Source organism: Dryobates pubescens, chromosome 14 (genome assembly GCF_014839835.1).
Source record: "Dryobates pubescens isolate bDryPub1 chromosome 14, bDryPub1.pri, whole genome shotgun sequence".
NCBI lineage: Eukaryota > Metazoa > Chordata > Aves > Piciformes > Picidae > Dryobates > Dryobates pubescens.
Genome location: NC_071625.1, coordinates 11,189,138 through 11,209,401, shown reverse-complemented (window position 1 = coordinate 11,209,401; position 20,264 = coordinate 11,189,138). Strand labels below are relative to the sequence as shown.

Here is a 20,264-nt window from a genome sequence, read left to right as displayed (position 1 = left end):
AATTTGCAGTATTAAGGATAGTAAATGGAATATGTCAAATAAAAAATTGTAGAATGTGTAGAGTAAATACTCTTACTCATGTAAGAGAGACCCAGAGAAACACTTCTGTCTTTCACAGCCTTATAATTTTTAAAGAATGACAAAGAAAAATCTGTGACTTGTTAAGCTAAAAAAAAAACAACACCCAGAGACAAACCCGAACCATGCTACCAGGTAAAATAAAATAGGCTGATACCCAATTTTGTTTATCACCGCACCAGATACCTCTAGATTAAGTGAGATAATATGCAACAATTAAGTGAGACTTTTTTAAGCTTTTTTTTTTTTTTTAACTATTTTAATCATGCAGCTTGATTAGTGTTTGCTCACTGGACTGTGATAAATTCTAGAGTAGGCATAGCATATATCTTGGATTCTGAGTTCCCTAATTATATAGGTCGAGGGACCTGGCCAGAATAACCTACCAACATGTACTTTTCTTGTGTTGTTTTTGTTTGTTTGTAAACCAGGACACAGAAAGGGCTCCATTCACATTGATCATGCTTTGGTATTGATTTTGAAGTGGCCAGGATGTACTTTCTGCCTAAGAAACTGCCTCCTACAAATTTTCAGCAGGAATAATATGCTGTAGAGGGATTTTCAAGTTTAAGATAAACTAAGACATGAGTGCTATATTTTGTATGAACTAGATTTTTTCCCCCAGTGTTTGTTTGATTTCTGAACAAAACTTTTTATCATAGCCACTGAAGATTTTTTAGTCTGAAAACTGTTCCATAAATTGACAGATTCAGTTGATCATATCTGAGAGAAACTCTAGGATTATATTGATATAACTCTTTATTAACACTTGATGAATATTTAATCTCATATGGAGATCAAATTGTCTCCTGGCAATAGCAGTCACAAGAGGTTTTACAATCACTCTTATTAAAATAATATAGGCCTATTTTTGATATAAACCACGGACCATGTTTGGGGTATACCTGAGTATTCTCATCTGTTTATGTACATAATAAACTTGCGTGCATTTACAAAGTGAGTGCTGTATTCAGATGTATCTATTAAATTTTCCAGATTGTTTCTGTTTGGAATGCACCTAAGGAAAGCTAAACAATAGGTGTCTGCTTCTTTAATAATGAAAATCTGAACTGTCAGGAAAAACTGAGGATATGAAAGGGTGCTAGTGATGTATGGGTTATTTCTTGCTGCTTTCTTTCATTTCGTAATCTTGAAATTTTACTGAATAAAATTGTACTGTCCATTAATTATACTTTGATCTATTGATGTTCTCCAAATACAACTGGTACACAGCTCTCCATGTTGTGTTTGGCAGCTAATTCAGGTGACATAGATGTTTATTTTCTCTTGATGGAGATGAAATTCCTTCTCCTTCCCTCCCCCCACCCCCTGTGAATTCCTAGTTTTGCCTTACGTGTTTTCCCCTCACATATAAGTAAATCACATTTAGGTTTTAAAATCTGTTCCTCAACTATTTAATTGCAGTTATCAGTTGTGGAGATCCAGGAGTTCCAGCCAATGGCATGAGATATGGTGATGACTATGTTGTTGGCCAAAACGTCACTTATATGTGCCAACCTGGTTATACAATGGAATCAAATGGCTCCTTAACTCGCACTTGTACCAGTAATGGCACGTGGAGCGGAGTAATACCAACATGCAAAGGTACAGCATTTATTTGTCAACTGTTTCTCCTATGGCACTTACATTTACTGTTTATTACAATGAGTCAGCCAAATATTTCCACATAAATCAAAACTTAGTGTGACTGCATTGAGCTGATTTTTTGGCTGCATGAATGGTGATTTCATCCTTCAATTCTTTCCCCTTTTATTTTTCACATCAGCACAGTATGTTCAACATTTTTTTGTAGCTTTATAGAACATGTTAACTACTTTGCTGCTAAACTGAATTAGCCAATATGAACTGATGGTTTAGATTTGTTTGTATATTTGTTGAGCTTAACATGTCATACCAAAAATTACCTTATGTATGTCCTTGTCTTTATGAAAAAAAAACACTCAAGCACATGATAGACAACTCTGGCAAAGGTCTGTGTATATATAACTCAGCTTTTTCAAAGGCAAATTGTTCTGGGTTATCTTATCCATAATACTAAGATTTTTCTCTGATCCCTCCTTCATCAGAGGTCACTGTGATGCATTGACCTTCCTTTTCTCTCTTTTACTAATTGCATTCCTGATTTTCTGGTTTGTTGGAATATTTTTATGTTCTTTGTTTAAATTTAAACAGCAAAAATCTGTTACCGAAAGACCACCTTATCTATGCCATCAAAACAGTTTTCTGTGAAAAACTGACTTTCTAGCTTGCTAAACCCGAAATTCTATTCTATCTAGAGTAATTTTTCTCATTCTTCCTGATACCACAACTGTAGAGAAGCAGCATTACTATTTTGGTAGGGTTTTCTTGAGTTCACACTACCTGTGTTTGTTCTCTGTTATTTTAAAATGTAGTCAGGTAAGTTCATATTTACTTTGTTCTCACCCATAAAATCATAGAATCATAGAATGCTGTATGTTGGAAGCAGCCTTTAAAGGTCATCTAATCCAACAATAAGCAGGGACATCTTTAACTAGGTCAGGTTGCTCAAAGCCGTACCCAGTCTAACTTTGAATGGAGCTTCCACCCCCTCTCTAGGCAATCTGTTCCAGTGGTTCACTACCCTCATAAAAAAAAATAATAAATCTTCCTTCTGCTTTGACTTTAGACATTATGGTTACATACCTGCTCAACAGTTCTCATCTTCCTCCCTTGAATTTATTCAAGAGAACAGATCCAAAAGATTTCAAATGTCTACCTCAGTTGTAATTACTTTCCTCTCTGAATACAATTTGCTCAATATCTTTCCAAGTCCAGTTTAATTGTAATTCACCTTTGACAGTGAATTTTTAAAGTTATTCTCCCTGCATTTTCATGAGGATGTCAAACTTCAAGGTCCTCTTAACAAGTAATTTTTTTTCAATATCCCCCCCCCACCCCCCGTTTGTATTGTGCTCTTAGCCAGCCTCAGCTTCAATTACAAAACTGATTTTAAGAACAGAAGAAGGGTCATACCAAGACACTGTCTGTCTCCCAAGAATGGCTGTAAGCATAACATATAACAAGCATTTGTGATATAACCTTCCATCTTGAAGTCCTTAAGGACTACAGGGCACCTAATCAGAGATATAACTCTGATTTGATTCAAGCAGAATCACACAATGAAGGATTTAGACTATCAAGTTTGGCTTTGAATTTTTGAGTGTTTCTGGGTTGAGGTCATACATATTTATGACTTGTATAAATCCTAAATAATAAGACTCATGTGCAGAATCTCTAGTGTTTTCAAGATTTTGTTCTACTCCACACAGGTTTGTGTGAGTGCACTGGGTAAGTTACTAACCCCCACTTCTTTGTGTAATTAGGAGTAATATACAATATGCCATATTGTATTTGAAATGTATGACAATTAGTGCTTACTGTCAGGAAGAACTGCCAGGATCCTCTGGTACCATTTACTTAAAATAATTGAAAAATTAACTGGGCAGAAAATGTATGTGTAATTGTCACCGTGCCATTCAAACAGAAGATATAAATAGTTCTCTGGCTCTGCCTAGTTGGAAAAGGATGCATGTTCATCTGCAACTAAACACTCAACTATGCAAGGACTGCAGACTTGTGTGTGTAATATACTTTCAGCTCTTAAATTGAGAAATGTTGTTACACAAGTTTATGGTTAAAACTCTTTACAAAATATTTAGACAGACATTTGGCCTTGCTGCTGGGCATTGGTTTGCTTTTTGTGTTCCCCCCAAAATTCTGATATTGCAGCTATTTTCATGTCACTTCTTCTATCTCATTTCCTAATTATTGTTGGGTATGTCTTCCTTTGTTACTCAGCTGAGAAACTACAACAAAGATCTTTTTCAAAAGGACTAGTCTTGAAGCTCTTAAGAATGGGCACAGATTTGTTGCTTGGAGCATTTATTTAATTTACTCTTGTTAAAGCATCATGAAAGTGTGACAATAACACTGTCTGGTCTGGTTGGTTGTGTTGTTATTGTTTTGGTTTGCTTTGCTTTTGTGGTTTTTTTTTTGTGTGTGTGTGGCTTTATTTTATTTTATTTTTTATAATACAAATCAGCAAGAGAAACATTAAAAAGAGGGGCTGCAAATGTAGATTTGGTTTGCTGGTTGGCAAAGGATTGTTTGATAATAGTACTACTTTCATCCAGCATTCTCAAACAGCTATGAGTGATGACTAAAGAACATCTTTGTGTGTAAATACTTGAGATTCTCTCACTCAAGAGTATAATAAGAATGAAGAAATGGTACATGGTGAACATTCTGCATATCACATTCAAATATACAGTACAACTGATCTACTGCCTCTGATTCTTCTGAGCTTGCAAGATGACAGCTGTCTAAACATAAGTGTAAAGGTTATGAGTGCAGCAGCATTTAATTCTCTCCATTCTTGTAACATGTTATCTGCTTAATTTTTAGTCAGCATTTATTTTCATTTACTGTTTCTTTCTCTTTTGCTACCATAGTTTTTCTCCCTTTTTCTCTTTTTGATTCAGACCTTTCTCTTTCATGTCTTTTATACCCTTTTTCCTTCAAATCTCAATTAGCAGTTGCCTTTTACTACCATGTTATCCAGTGAGCAACACTTTTATTTTAATCACCACAGTTCTCTCTGCATGTCCGCCTGCAGTGTTTTTCAGTCCTCTTTCTCACAGCTGAGTAGATGTTTCTGTACTTTCATAGGATGCCTGGAAATGAGAAACTATACTGAAATATTTCTTGTTGGTCTTTTTAGAAGTAACAACACTAACAATTTCAAGAGATTTCAAACCCTTAGATTTTCTCCCTCTAGGAGAAGCTACACGTTTTTCATCAAGGAGCTATTCTTTAATCAAATGCTATCCAAATTATGGTTCTTAGAAACAGGTTTTCAAGACATATTTTGGAATAACTGTCCTGGAATTTTATCTCTGGGCATTAGTATCTAATTAATGTCTAAGATGGTTAACAGGAAGAAAGTATCTGACTCTATGTTGTACTCTATGATGTCTAAATAGACAAACAAGATTTGTATAGTACCAGACTTATTTTAAATGTTATAGGCATCTTAGCCTCCATACTGATTTTTAGGTAGTCTTCCTATTTGGTTTGATGCAGCATCTTGTTTTATTTAAGACACTTCTTCAATCAGCCATTTTCTCCTAAATGGAGGAAACCAGAAGTACTAACTTCAGGAAATGTGGCAAGAATACAGTGAGGAAGATAGCATGTCCTGACTGTATTGTCCTCTAAAAAAGGTGAAATTACCACATATGGTTCTTCTAGTAATTATGGACATGGGGAATATTTACAGCAGCTGGGCCTAATTATTTTGAATATTATTGCAGCTGTTACCTGCCCAACTCCTCCGCTGATCTCTAATGGAAGGTTGGAAGGAACAAACTTGGACTGGGGATTTAGCGTTAGCTATGTGTGCTCACCAGGATATGAACTCTCTTTTCCTGCTGTTTTGACTTGCGTTGGTAATGGAACATGGAGTGGTGAAGTACCTCAGTGCTTGCGTATGTATTTACCTTAGAGTCCTCTTCTTTGTTCACCTATACTGGTTTTTCCCTCTTTAATTTTTTGTCCCCTCTCCCCTCCCCTCTCCCCATCCCTACACCCCTTTTTTTCCCCCCCTTTCTTATTTTCTTTTTTTTTAGCAGTGGCTCAGTTCATCTCAAACCTGGGACAAATACAATCCTTCTGTATTTTCTAAACTGTAACATAATTTATACATTGAAGAGGACACAAAAACCTCTCCTATGGGAACATATAGGAAGCTTCGAATACAAATACACACACAAAATATTACAGGCAATGTGTACCAAATGATCCAAGACAAAACAAGATGAAGATGTGCTATCTTGTTTTCAAATACAGCTACATATAGACTATGGGAGGCTTCATTTTAATCTCTTTTCATTACTCATCCTAAACAGAGATTTCATTCTGTTTTTAATGCTGGCTGGACCCCAGGGTAGTTCCTTGACAGTTGGCTATTTTTTCCCCCTACACTAAATGAAGTTATATGCTCGGTGCAGGAAATTTTGTTAACCTGAAAGTTATAACCGGTTATATTGCTGCAAATGTCATTACACTAGTAAATATGGCTTTGTCTTTAGGTTAGTGTCATTCCACTCATTATTTACAAAATCTTTTTAAATAAGTGACTGTGATGCTTCCAAGAGATACTCAAGTGATTTCACTGAAGAAGGAGGCTCTGTAGTTAGTTTTAGAATAATCTATACCACTGGAACTCCATAATGGTCTTAAGCAAGGAGTCTAACTGGAAGAGGATAATTTAATCCTGTTGGCTTTACAGTTTCTGAAGTTTAATTCAAGCTTGCCAAGAAGTTGAGCTTGTTGAATGTTGCAAAATGCAGTTCTCAATTCTTTTACTATTTTTTTGCATTCTTCATCTCTCCCTACGAAAAACATTCTCTGTTTCAGGTTTAACCTATTACTATGAAAACATATCATATAGATGTCTTTTCCTTTTATTTTCTTTTCCTCAATGATAGTCTCGTATTTTCAGCAGAGTTGCATAGTGCTGCCGAACCTGTATGTGCCAGAGCTGGAACATGGTGGAAGGCATTGTTTCTGGAAGGAAAAATCCCTACCATTTGTTGTTTAAGTTATCTGATGTAGCTCTTCTACAGTCCAGTATATTATGGATATCAAAGACCATATAAAACCACTTTTAATTGTTCTTGGTTGATATATTGTTGAGATATTAATTTTTGGATACCACAAGCTATTTGTCACCTTAGAGGTTGAAATAGTCAATACTGCAATGTAGTCTGAAAAGAAGGGCTCACCTTAAAGCTGTTTAGAAGTCATAGTTAACATGGAATGCAGCTGCCTAGAAATTAAAGTTTGTTGCATGCAGGGATTACATTACCTGAATGTTATTATGCAGTGGTTATCCATTGGCTTGCAAGAGAAATCAACAGGCAGCCAGTGCTTGTCAAAATGCTTAAACTGGCTGCCATCTGGCATAAATGGAAGGGAGCTGGTGAAAGTCATTTTCAATGAGCAATCTTTAAGCAGTTCTTGACATCAGATATTTAGTTCCCAGCTTGGTTCCACGGAGCCTGTAGCTGAAGATAAGCAAGATATAGTTATAATATGAAATAAGTATTCAGAATGGAATATGATCATGTCTTTGGTTGAGTATTTGTCATCCTCGACCTAATAGATTTGTCTGCTGAATTACTCATGCAGTAATTTGAGTAAAGGACTGCTGGTTTTATAAGCTTGGCAAGAAATGGCAAAAAAATACATAGACCTATGCCTGAAAATTCCTATATGGATAAAACTTGCAGTTTAGCAATCAAATGTCTTTAAACAATGAGATTAGCATCATAGACTTAGTGCTGGAGCTCCATAGTCCTCTCTGTGTTAAAGGCTTTCAGAGTCCTTAGGAAAATATTTCCATGGAGTGGGAGTACTCCCAGAGATTCCAGTTTACTGCAGCTGTAGTTTGTTCTATACTCCCTTGTTCTCACAGCAGAGGAAAGCTGTTGTATTTTGCCATGCTCCCTGGTTTCCATGGTTACCTATATAGAGTGCAGATATTCAGTAACTATTCAACAGTTGGGTAAAGTTGAATGACAACTACACAGTGGAGTTTACCTTGTTTTATAAAGTAATAACTAATTTTCTAAAACCTCCTTTTTTAATGTGAAGATTCCACCCCCCCACCCCCCCACCCCAAACCAAAGTAGTGGTTACTACTTTGTTGGTATTAAAAAAACAACACAACAAAACACCCACAAAAAACAACAAACTGTTCAGGAGACAATTTCAAACCTCTGTGTTGAAAGTTTGTAAGTTTCATGTATTTCCAAATTAAGACTTCCACAGAATTTTCTAATGAAAATCTAGATTGCAACCATAATCTGTCAACCACATAGTGAGGTTCACTGTGTGACACTGTCCAAAATTCATAGATCTTCTTAGGATGAGGAAGTAATTAAGAATTTAGGATCCATAAAATATATCTGACAAATTCTTTAGTCATACAAAAATATTGAGCACCGGGTAGGTGGCAGAGAGGAGAAGAAATTGACATGAAGGTCGGGTACACTCTCTGATTACTCTCTTTAGGAGGATTTGCAGAGCTGTGTAATTTGGGAAGCAGTGAGCTGTGAATATTTGGACCTTATTAAAATGTGTTGTGTAAACTTGAGAGTCAACTACGAGGTACTGTGTAGGCATTTTGAATAGCTAGCAAAACTACTGCAAACCGAAGCAGTCCAAAGATTGGCTGTCTACTCTCTCTTTTAGTTCCTATTAAATATTTTCACACTTGACTTGTGTATAAAGGAATTTGGACTAACTGCTTGACTGAGTTCAGGTGGTATTTTTGTTTACATTCTGTTTCTATGACTCTTTTCCCACAGCGAAGTTTTGTGGTGACCCTGGAGTACCTGCTCAAGGGAAAAGAGAAGGAAAAAGCTTCATCTATCAGTCAGAAGTCTCTTTCAGCTGCAATCTTCCTTTTATTTTGGTTGGCTCCAGCACCAGGATTTGCCAAGCAGATGGCATGTGGAGTGGTTCTTCTCCTCGATGTATAGGTAAGGCATCTGGCCCCCAGCCTGGGCCAAACCACCACACACTCATATTATTGAAATACTCATCATTAATTTTCTTGCTAAAGCAATCCAGGAGTTTTCAGCCCTTTTGAATTATCCTGGTGTTACTCTATACCCTGGAAGAATCAAGTAACTTTATTTTTATTTTTCATGTTGACTTACTGCCTGTTGTTGAATATGCTCAGTGTTGTGATACATTCCTGTGTTTCAGTAAGATACTGTAATTTGGTTTGCCTTTAACTTGTTGTCATTTGTTTTTAAGAACCTACTCGCACAGCATGTGAAAATCCGGGGGTCCCAAGGCATGGGTCGCAAAACAACACATTTGGCTACCAGGTAAAGTATGCTATTTTTAATTAACTTGCATATTAAATTTTTTTCAGAATACCTCAAAGTCTACAAGCTTCTGATTAGAGGTCCATAAATTGCTCAAGACCTGGTTGCTTGCATGCAGTGTTGCTCTGTTTCCTTATTTCTGGTGGTTGGATTGCATTGACCTTGTGGCCCTATTAGCAATATACTCTGTGAAACACTGGTGAACAAGTTGAAGGAGTTTAGCATCTCATCACCCCTAGCATGGAGAAGAGGAGGCTCAGGGGAAACCTTATTGCTGTCTATAACTACCTGAAGGGAGGTTGTAGCCAGGAGGGGGTTGGTCTCTTCTCCCAACACCAGAACAAGAGGACACGGTCTCAAACTGCACCAGGGGAAGTTTAGGCTCAAGGTGAGGAGAAAGTTCTTCATAGAGAGAGTTGTTAGCTGTTGGAATGTGCTGCCCAGGGAGGTGGTGGAGCCACCATCCCTGGAGGTGTTCAAGAGGGGATTGGGCGTGACACTTGGTGCCATGGTTTAGTATTCCTGAGGTGTTGGGTGACAGGTTGGACTTGATGATCTCTGAGGTCTTTTCCAACCTTGTTAATTCTGTGTTTCTATGATACATACTTTTTATCACATGGACTTTCTTTTTTCTGTGTGCCAAACTGCTAGTGTGGACACACACTAAAAACCAGTGGATTTTAAAATTTACTTTTCTTTTTTTTTTTTTTTACTGAGAGCAATTCTGTTGCTACATTTGGAAATTATATGGCCTAACAGAGAGTGTCAGGCATCTCAGGAGAACTTCAACTCTCCTTCTCAAAGCAGGGTCAGCTAGAGCAGGTTGATCAGGTCTGTGTCCAGGTGGCTTTGAATAATTCGAGAGATGGAGACATTCTTGGAAACCTGTTTCAAGTTGATCACTGTTGCAGGGAAACCTATTTTTCATAAACAGAATTTCCTGTTTCAATTTATATCTTTTTCCTCTTACTCTGTCACTAAGCATCACTGAAAAAGTCCATCTCTGTAGCCTTTCCTGCACTCAGTAAGTTTTAATATACACTGATAAGATTCCCCTTGGATCTTTTCCTTTGAAGACTGGATAATCCGAGCTCTTTGAGCCACTCTTTGTATTTCAGATGCTGTAGTCTCTTTGTCACCTTTATGGCCATCATTTGTCTCAGTATCCCTGTCTCTCTTGCACTGGAAGCCTGGGTGGACTTGGCACCCATTTATGCCTCAGAGATGCTGAAAAGAGGGAAAGAATCACCTCTCTCTGTCTGAGGGGTATGATCTGCCTGATGCAGCCCAGGAGGCTGTTGGCTGCCTTTCTACAAAAATGTGTTGTGACAAATGGCGTTTGTATACGCTTCTCGTACAATTATGAAAGCGAAAATGTTTCTGAATTTCTGATTTTCTGCATCACAAAAGGCAGTGACATCTGTGAGATGTTTTCATGGGTGCAGGGTATGCACATGCAAAAGTGTGTCCTGTAATTTTCTAGGAGATAATTTGATAAGGCAGCTACAAACCGAGAGAGAGTCTAAACTATCATACTACATCTATGTTTTGTGTCTGGGTTGAAAGCTCCAGACACAAGAAGACAACCAGGCATAACAGTAACTAGCAGCTCCCAAATTTTATGTGGTGCCTGACTAGTACAAGGAGTTAAATGAAAATTGCTGATTGCCAGAAATGTGATGAAAGGTTGATTGAAGTTTGAGTAGGTTTACAAAGTGAAGTTAGTTTTTGAAAGCAAAGAATTTGTATAGTTTCACGGCCAAAAATTTCTTTGAGTTGCCATTTGCTGGCATTATTCCTGCTTAGTAGTTGTTTTAGCAGTCTTCAGGTTTTCAGATTGTGCTAGGTAACAATCATAGGCAAGTGGTAATATAATTCTCTCCATTTTCTCCAGAGGATGGTGTACTGTCTCATGCCAAGAGAGAATTTACAGGGGCAGTGTGGTGGTTTGTGCCTTTCTTAAAGGCACAGCGTCAAACGGCCACAGGCAGTCTTTGCGCTAGCTTCCTTTTGGTGCAATACAGTGTTATGCTAGAGGGCAACTCTTTATTCAACTGTGTAAGAAATGAATCATTGCAATGACCATTTTCTACAATTTTATTTTCACAGTTTCTCTGGCATATTAATGGCTTTTCTATCACTGAAGAGGCCAATGCAGAATTTCTCATTTGTGATGTAGTTGTTGTAGTTGTGGATGAAAGCATCACTCACAGCTAACAAGGAACTGTCAAAATAACCAGGCATAATGTCAGCTGATAAATAATTTCTAAAAGGATTGTAACTGCTGGCAGGATTTATAACCTTGATCCCACAGTTGTAAGGTTAGTGTCTACCAGATTTAAACTGTATAAGCTATAGTTTCCTAGCCAGCAACTTACACTTACACCTATGCACTAAATTTGGCTTTATATTGTAACCAAATGTCTGCTTGCAGTTTCTGGTTACTTTAAGTATGGTTGCTTAGTTAGTACAGAACAGGGTAGGAGTATTAATAGTACAGATGAAGCTGAGTTTAGCTCTTTATTGAGTGGAAACAACTGTGAAAATTATCAGTTTTAAACAAGTTATTCTCTGTAGATCCTGGAAAGAAATATTACATTACCATATATTCAATAATGCTATGACTAATTTAAACCACCAACATATTATAAATTAACTTCTATTATACTATAATTAACTTCCTATATAAATGGGATAATAAGTACTGCATTCAGTTTTGGGGCTTTCATTACAAGAAAGACTTGGAGATGCTGGAGGGGATCCATAGAAAGGTGATGAAGCTGGTGGAGGGTCTGGAGAAGAGGTTTTGTAAGGAGTGGCTGAAGGAACTAGGATTCTGGAGAAAAGAAGGTTCAGGGGAGACCTTCTCACTCTCTACAACTGAAAGGAGGTTGTAGCAAGGTGGGTGTCAGTCCCCCAAGTAACAAGTGGTAGGACAAGAGGAAGTGGCCTCCAGTTGCGCTAAGAGGTTTAAATCAGGTATTAGAAGAAACATCTTCACTGGAGTAGGCTCCCCAGAGAGGTGGTTGAAGCTCTGTCCCTGCAGGTGTTTAAAAGATGCATGGATGTTGTGCTATGGGACATGGTTTAGCAACAAACTTGGTAGAGTTAGTTAATGTCTAGACTTGATGACCTTAAAGGTGTTTTCCATCTGAGATAAGTCTGTGTGTCTATGATTCTTTGATTTTGCTTCCATCCATAGCAAAACACTGAAGATTACACGGTCTTCATTTTCTTTTGTCTGATAGATCCCTTATCTACTATTTTAAACAACAGGCAAATAGAGCTTATGCAACAGTTAAATAGGAGCTTTGTAATGAAGAGGTAACATAATTTTGTGTAGGTTTTGTTGTTTGGTATTGAATTCATCAGGCAGAAGCAGTTCAGGTTCTTCATTCTAATAACATAAAAATGCCAGTTTAGTTCTGCTTAGATACCAGACATAGCATCCAAATAAGTAGCATCACTTGCTTTAATTGTTACGAATATGTACTTCCAGGATATTTGCTTTTCATCTGAGTATTTTGGGTTTGACAGATCCACCTTAACAGTGTGTTACAATGAAGACAAAACAGAACTTAGTCACTACTGACTTCATCTGTAATCTGGAAAATACATTACTCCTTGGAAAGAAATGGTGGTTTTGAAATGTTTCTTCAGATATATTGCTAGGAACATAGAAAATTGCTTATAGCACTTTCACTGTAAGCAGTTGTAACACAAGATACTCCTGAATCAAAGGAACATTTTAGGACTCCTTAGACCAATCAGTCATCCATGTAAGATTTATTACTTCTCATACTTTTCCAACACATGTTTTTGTAGAAATTCAGCTATTTTCCCCTACATCAAAGCCTGAAGGGAACCAAAGGGCAGTCTGAATTTTGGAAGGAAAATAGCCACATTGCAGTAGTGGTTGTACTGTGTTAGCTCTTGGGTTTCATTTTATGAAATGCCATATCAAACTTGATCTGCAGATGTGGAATGGTATTGCAAATAAACTCCTCCTGTGAATATAATGATTATAGAAACTTTAGTGTTGATTGGATTGTAGGAGGAAATTCCAATAGTAATGCTTCACTATCACAGTATAGCTGTCTCCATTGACCCAGCTAGCACCATCACTGCATCAATGGAAATGTAATTTAAGCCTTGTCAGACACCATGTAATTTTCCTGGTTCCTCCTGCTTCTCAGAATCCTGAGGTCTGTGTCTTCAGCCAGGTCAGCAGGACATCTTAGTGTCAGAATCTGGAGTGCGTAACTGACAGGAATGTTAATGTGACTGATTTTTCCTTCTCTCTCTTTTTTGTGGGGAGGGGAGGGGACAGGGTTTGTTTACTTTTTTAGTTGATTAGGTGGTGATAGGTTGAACGTGATGATCTTGAAGGTCTCTTTCAACCTGGTCTAGTCTATTCTACTATGTTGAGTCTATTCTACTTGCTTACTTTGGTGTCCTGGGTTTGGGGGTTGTTGGTTTGGTTGGTTTGTGGTTTCTTGTTGGAATTATGGTTTAGTTTGGTTGGGTTGGTTGTTGTTGTTTTGGTTTGGGGTGTATGCTTGTTTGTGTTACCATCGTTTTTTTCAGAGCGGGTTTGGGTATCTTTTTGTCTTTGTCACTCTTGATTTACCTGGGGTTATTTATACTGTTTCTGATATACTTTTATCCCACTGCAACTTCACATTATATTCCAATCTACTCTGTAAGGCACATTTCACCTGTATTAAATATTTATTCTTTTTTACCCCTGAAACTCCATTCTGTCCAAGTCTGCATTTCTTTAACTGACCATGAATGGGTGGGTTGTTCACAGCAGTGAGATGTCTAGTGCTGAGCCTGTGTTATGTCTCTTATCATACCCACACTGTGGTCCTCTTCATGGTATCCTGTATCTCACTTTTCAGGGCCTTCGCTATCATTGCAGTGCCAGGCCTGTATTCCTGCATCACACTGGTGATCACATAGTTTCTTCTGCACATAATAGCTTTTTGTTTCTGCTATGGATATAAAGCTGTTAGTCATAGCCACTTGAACACAAGACAGTTGGATGTTACAGTTAAAACATGTTTTTAAAAAAGACCAATAAAACTCTAGATAGCTCAAGACAAAGGAAGCTTGGCAAGCCTCTGCCCATAGGTCTTGCAAACTCCTCAGCCTGTTACTGTATTATTGGGCTACCAAGCTATAGATCCAGCAAAGACTTAATGAGTTGCATTGTCATTCACCTAAACCATGATTCTAAAATTAGTATGAAAAAATAACTGATACTCTGCTGACCTTTTGATCCTTTGTCATGAATTGCAAGGGATAGAGAAGCTTGTTAGTTTATCTTTGTGTTCTCTGGGGAACTGAAGTCTAAAAAAATTCATTGTGGAATAACTCATGACAGCTATAAATATATTCTTCTAAGCAACTTAGGAAATTAAAAGGATAATGATTTATTCTTTATTGATATTATATATTATTATTACATTATTTTAGTGGAAAAATATCTATAATACTTACACTTTATAAATGGATTCAGGTTGTGTTTTTTGGGGGGGTTGGGTGTTGTTTTTTCTTTTTCTCTTTTTCTTTTTCTCTTTTTCTTTTTCTTTTTCTTTTTCTTTTTCTTTTTCTTTTTCTTTTTCTTTTTCTTCTTTCCCTTTCCCTTTCATTTTTTCCCTTTCCCTTTCCCTTTCACTTTCCTTTTTTCCCTTTCCCTTTCCCTTTCACTTTCCTTTTTTCCCTTTCCCTTTTCCCCTTTCCCCTTTCCCTTTTTCCCTTTCCCTTTTCCCCTTTCCCTTTTCCCCTTTCCCTTTTCCTTTTTCTTTTTTCCTGAGATTGTTCTTTCTCCTCTTAGAGAATAGCAAACATATGACCTTTGGTTCTTAGCCAAAGGAAAAGTAAGTGGTAGTGATTTGGGGAATATCTAAACCACAAATGACAGTGTCAAAAAGGTAGCCATGGAACAGAGATGCTTAAGCAGTATACATGGAAACCTTTTTTTCTTTCTGGATGGATGCAAACACTGTTGCACATAGAACAGTTCTTCCCTAAACCCAGTACGGTGAACAAAGATATTTCATCTGTTTGATCAGCTATCCCCACTAGTGCCTGTATGCACGCTATATAACCAAAGATTCCAACAAATCAGAACATCTCGAGGCAGCGAATTTTAAAGCCCGGCGACGGCTGTATTGGAGCGCCACCTGCTGCCCTTGCCGTAACAGCACTGCAGAATGGGCTTCCCCCAAAGTCATTTTTTTAATTAATTTGCTGAAATTTTTATTTGCGATAATCACACATTCACACGTTGCTTGTAATTTTTTTTCCCCTTTAAATGAGCAGGAGTCAATTTTGAAAGAATAAAATGGGAAGAAAAATGAAGTTCCTAATCACATGTATATTAAGAAACTGCATTTAACACTTAAGGGGAAGTTTGGTTTTGGTTGGATTTTTTGTGTGAGCAAGATTGAATGGGTCCTGGTTTTAAAGACAGTGTTGAAGACAGTGTTGAAGTATTGTCTTCCTTGGTACCAGGGGCTCTTGGTGCCATGGTTTAGTTGATTAGGTATTGTTGGATGATAGGTTGGGCTCGATGATCTCAATGACCTTTTCCAACCTGGTTAATTCTATTCTATTCTATTCTATTCTATTCTATTCTATTCTATTCCATTCTATTCTTTCAATTCTATTCCATGGAGGATTTCAGTTTGGGGAAAGATGGCAATGAAGCAAATATTTATTCCATATGAAAATGTTTCATTAAATTAATTTATTTTCTACAGAAAGACCATCACAGTTTATCAAGCCTGTGTTATGTGAAGGAGTTTCCTATAGAATTTTGGAGAAAAAAAAAATCCCAACTAGTACTTCCTCAGAACAATATTATTGTGTTGTCTACCTTTCAACAGGTAGGAAATATCGTGCAATTTCAGTGTAAAAAAGGACACCTGCTCCACGGCTCAACAACACGAACTTGCCTTCCTGATCTTACATGGAGTGGAGTCCAGCCAGAGTGTATACGTAAGTCAGTGTTAGATTCTTGGTTTATCATTTGTGCTTACATTTTTCTACAACAGTTTATACATTGAAAAAAAAAAAAAATGTTGAGAATAACAGCTTCTTATCTAGAGAGATCCTGAAAATAGCAAATTTCTACCTATGAAAATGCAGTCCTTCCAATGAAGAGAGGAGGTGGTGAGGACAACTCCAACTTGTACCAGAGCGGATTGTTACAATGAGTTAAAAGAGTTTGATCTTTTTCCCAACTTAGTAGTGTTTTTAGGGTATGTTAAGACAGATTAAAAGGGATTGTAATTGGATTTTTTTTTTTAGATTTTGAAATGGGGAGAATCTTATTTGCATGCAGGAAGTAGCACTTAATTTCTCAGATCTTTTTCATTTCAACAAACAGTGCTGATTTACTGAAGCCATAGCATCATGGTTAATCTTTCTAGTTTTCCAGCTATCCAGCTGAATTTTTCTGGAAATATTCTCACCTCATGAAGTCTGATATTATAGAATCACTTGAATGTATGGAAAGCATATCCACAGGAAAAAAAAGAAACAAAAATGCATTAGTGTTTCAGTTGGTGCTAGCATTCCCCCTAAGCAAACAGCAAATCAGTATGTTGAAAGATGAGCTCTGCTCTTGAGGGTGTAATGGTTTTGGGACAACATAAGACAGAGTCTGATACAAGACACTACGCATGAGATTAGGTAATTAATATTTTTGCCTGATGTTTATGCTGGCCTCACCTACTGTTCACCTTCCACAGAGTTTTCCAAATGATCTGTTTATTTACTGTTATTCAATGCCACATAGATATCATAAGTCATGAAAGTCACAAGCCAGGCTTGCTTTTAACTGTTGTAAGCTTTGTGCTGTTTATGTTCACATATGCAGATAAGTAATTTTTGTTGTGCATGTGTATTTAAGTTGGTTCTTGATCCCTTGAAATCAAAGGGGATATTCTAAAATGCTCTGATCAATAATTTATAGACTATATAGTCATTTTGAATGTGAATTTAAAACATAGTAATATGTTATTTTTGTTAATTATCTGTTGGAACAAGTATTGATTATTTTTTTAAGAAATGTTTTCCCTATTTTGATTAAAGGATATTTTCTCTTTTCTTTGCAGCTCACAGCTGTAAACAACCAGAAACTCCAATCCACGCCAATGTTGCAGGAATGGACCTTCCCTCACTTGGTTACACATTGATTTATACTTGTCAGCCAGGCTTCTTCCTGGCAGGAGGATCAGAACATAGAGCCTGTAGGTCTGATGGCACATGGACTGGGAAAGTTCCAGTTTGTGAAGGTAAGCTCTTCTGTTTCCCACTGCATCTCTTGTATTTCAGTGATTTTCTTTACTTGCAGTCTAATAACATGGAATATGGAATACAGAATATGAAACTAACCAGGTTGGAAAAGACCTTCAAGATCATCAAGTCCAACCTATCATCCAACACCATCTAATCAACATAAGACAGAATGTCAAAGAGAACACCTGAGAGGGTAACTAATTGCCAGTTGTGTTTAATGGGACATGTACTTTCATGTAGTCTTACAATTGCTGTCCCTTGTCCTCATGAAGGCCTTCAACTCACCAGATGTCTGTTAGAAATACAATACAACAGAATGAAACAGTTCAGGAGGTTTCTGGATGTGTGGATCATGACTTCCTGACATAGCTGGTGAGTGTACCAGCTAGAGAAGGTGTCCTTCTGGACCTGTTTATTGTGAACAGAGAAGGACTTGTGGATGGTAAAATAGTTGGAGGATATCTTGACCATAAAGATCACAAAATTAGATAGTGTTGGATGATAGGTTGGACTCGATGATCTCAAAGGTCTCTTCCAACCTGGTTAATTCTAGTCTAGTCTAGTCTAGTCTAAAATGATATGGTTTTTGATTCTTGGATAAGTAAGGAGGAGGGCAAGCTGAACTGCTACCTTGGGCTTCTGAAGGGCTTTGGCATGTTTAGGAGACCAGTTGAAAGAGTCCTTTGAGGGGCAGCCCTGAAGGGCAAAGTAGTTCAAGAAGGCTGAGCATTCCTCAAGAAGGAAATCAAAAAGGTACAGGAGAAGGAGGAGAAAAAAAAAAAAAAAAGAGGGAGGGTAGTTTATGACCATTGGAAAAAAGGGCAGGCAACTCAGGAGGACTAAAAGGATGAGGTTATATAGGGAGAAATTAATTTGGATAGTTGCCTTTAAAGACAGTATGGGATGGCATCCACCTAACGGTACTGAGGGAGCTGGCATTAGTGTTCACCAATCATTTACCAGCAGTCCTAGTTAACTGAGGCGGTGCCAACTGAATGGAAGTTAACAAATGTTATGGCCATTTATAAGAAGGGACAGAAGAAGGATCTGGGGAACTACAGACTTGTCAGTCTGCCCTTAGTGCTTGGGAAGGTGACATCAGCTCAGGTGCAGGTACCAATCTGCTTCAACTGAGGTCAGTTGTGTGAGATTCAACAAGGCCAAGTGACAGGTAATTCATTTAGGTCACTACAACCCTGTGCAGCACTACAGAGTGCTGGAAGAGTCACTGGAAAGCTGCCTGATAGAACAAGACCTAGAAGTGTTGGTTGTCAGTCAGCTGAATGTGAGCCAGCTGTGTGCCCATGGGATAAGAAGGCAAATAACATCCTGGCTCATATCAGAAAGAGTTTGGCCAGCAGAGCTAGGGAAATAATTTTCCCCCTGTACTCAGCACTGATGAAGATGCATTTTGAATACTGAGTTCAGTTTTGGGCCCCTCATTACAAGTATACTGATGAGCTCTGTGTCCAGAGAAGAGCAATAAAGCTGGTAAAAGGTCTAAAGAGAATAAAGGGAGACCTTATCACTCTAACTGTGTGAAAGGAGGCCATAGCAAGTCTGGGGTTGGTCTGTTCTCCCAAAGTAACAAATCAAAAGATGAGAAGAAATGAAGTCAAATTGCCCTAGGGCAGGTTTAGACTGGATATTAGAAAAAAATGTCTTTACCAAAAGGGCTGTCAAGCATTGAAACAGGCTATCCGGGAAAGCAGTTCAGTTACCATCCCTGGAGATGTGATGCTTAGGGATGTGGTATAGTGCTGGACTTGGCAGTGTTAGGTTATGTTTGGACTCAATGATCTCAAAGTTCTTTTCCAACCTAAATATTACTCTGTTCTAGTACTTGAGAAGGTATGTAAAGTCCAAGTAGACATCTGAATCATTGCATGGAATTAATCCATAGGATTGAATATAATTTTTTATTTGTGTGTAAGCAACAATATACTTGCAGACAAATGTCTCTATTTTGTCAGTGATGTAGTGATGCACGTTGTCATGGCAGAGCATGAAGAATCTCCTAGCAAAACTGGTGTTTTTCATGTGAAATCAGAAACATCCTCAAGTATAAAAACTGTTTGGAATTTTATTCCCTGAATAATTAAAGCACCTTCAGATCACTGATACCTAATGTTTCAGATGGTTATCCCCAGGGCTCTTTCAAAGGCTATATAGCTGAACACTGTTACTTGAAAGGGAAATAGGAAATGAATATTTTGTATTACTAAAAAAAACCCAGATGTCCTGGCATTACATGCCAGGCAAGTGCTGGGGGAGAACTGAACAGAGCTTTGGGAAAGTGTTAGAAAGCAAGCTGCCAGGAAGCTTATGACTTGTTCAGCGCTAAGGAGTTGTTTTGGCAGGGCCAAGTGTAATTCATGGGTTGTATTTTGATCCAATAATTTTTTGCTGATGATATAGAAACCAGTAGTATTAGCTGTCCTATCTGATTATGAGAAACTTTTATTGGAATTTTTTTTAAAGTATTAGATGGCAATTATGAGTGTATCTATCTCATCATATAACTTAGTTTCCCAATGTCCTGAAGCAATGTTACAGAAATACAAAAAAAGATTAGCATCAGAGGTCTGTTTAGCAGTGCAGAAAGTGAAAAGTGAGCAATATATTGTAAAGTATTAAGTCTAATTAGGTGAAGTAAAATATCTCTTAAATATATTTAAATTTGCCTATCACAAATGGATGAAACAGCGCTCTTCTATGCAAGGGAGAAGAGAACCAGGTTAGGTTGTTCATCTGTGATTGTGAACTGCAAAACATGTATGAAAAGGAATAAAGTATTTGGAGCTGAGTGCTCTGAAAGAATTTGTAGGGAAATTAAACTGGAACGTGGTCCTTTAAAAAACCTGCAATCTTGTAAGTCATATTGAGAAAATACATGGATCTACAAACCTGAACTCCCTAAACACAAACCCA

At 37.5% G+C, this 20,264-nt stretch overlaps 1 protein-coding gene across 1 annotated transcript in view; it reads left to right on the top strand.

Annotated features, from left to right (window-relative positions):
• The window catches only part of CSMD3 (CUB and Sushi multiple domains 3), a 386,198-nt gene that overhangs the window by 356,097 nt on the left and 9,837 nt on the right, over window positions 1–20,264 (top strand). Inside the window, exons 60-65 of the mRNA XM_009905784.2 lie at window positions 1,504–1,683; window positions 5,433–5,606; window positions 8,493–8,666; window positions 8,947–9,020; window positions 15,917–16,028; window positions 17,150–17,329. Coding sequence (XP_009904086.2) covers window positions 1,504–1,683; window positions 5,433–5,606; window positions 8,493–8,666; window positions 8,947–9,020; window positions 15,917–16,028; window positions 17,150–17,329 — 894 coding nt within the window. The remainder of the gene's footprint in view (window positions 1–1,503; window positions 1,684–5,432; window positions 5,607–8,492; window positions 8,667–8,946; window positions 9,021–15,916; window positions 16,029–17,149; window positions 17,330–20,264) is intronic.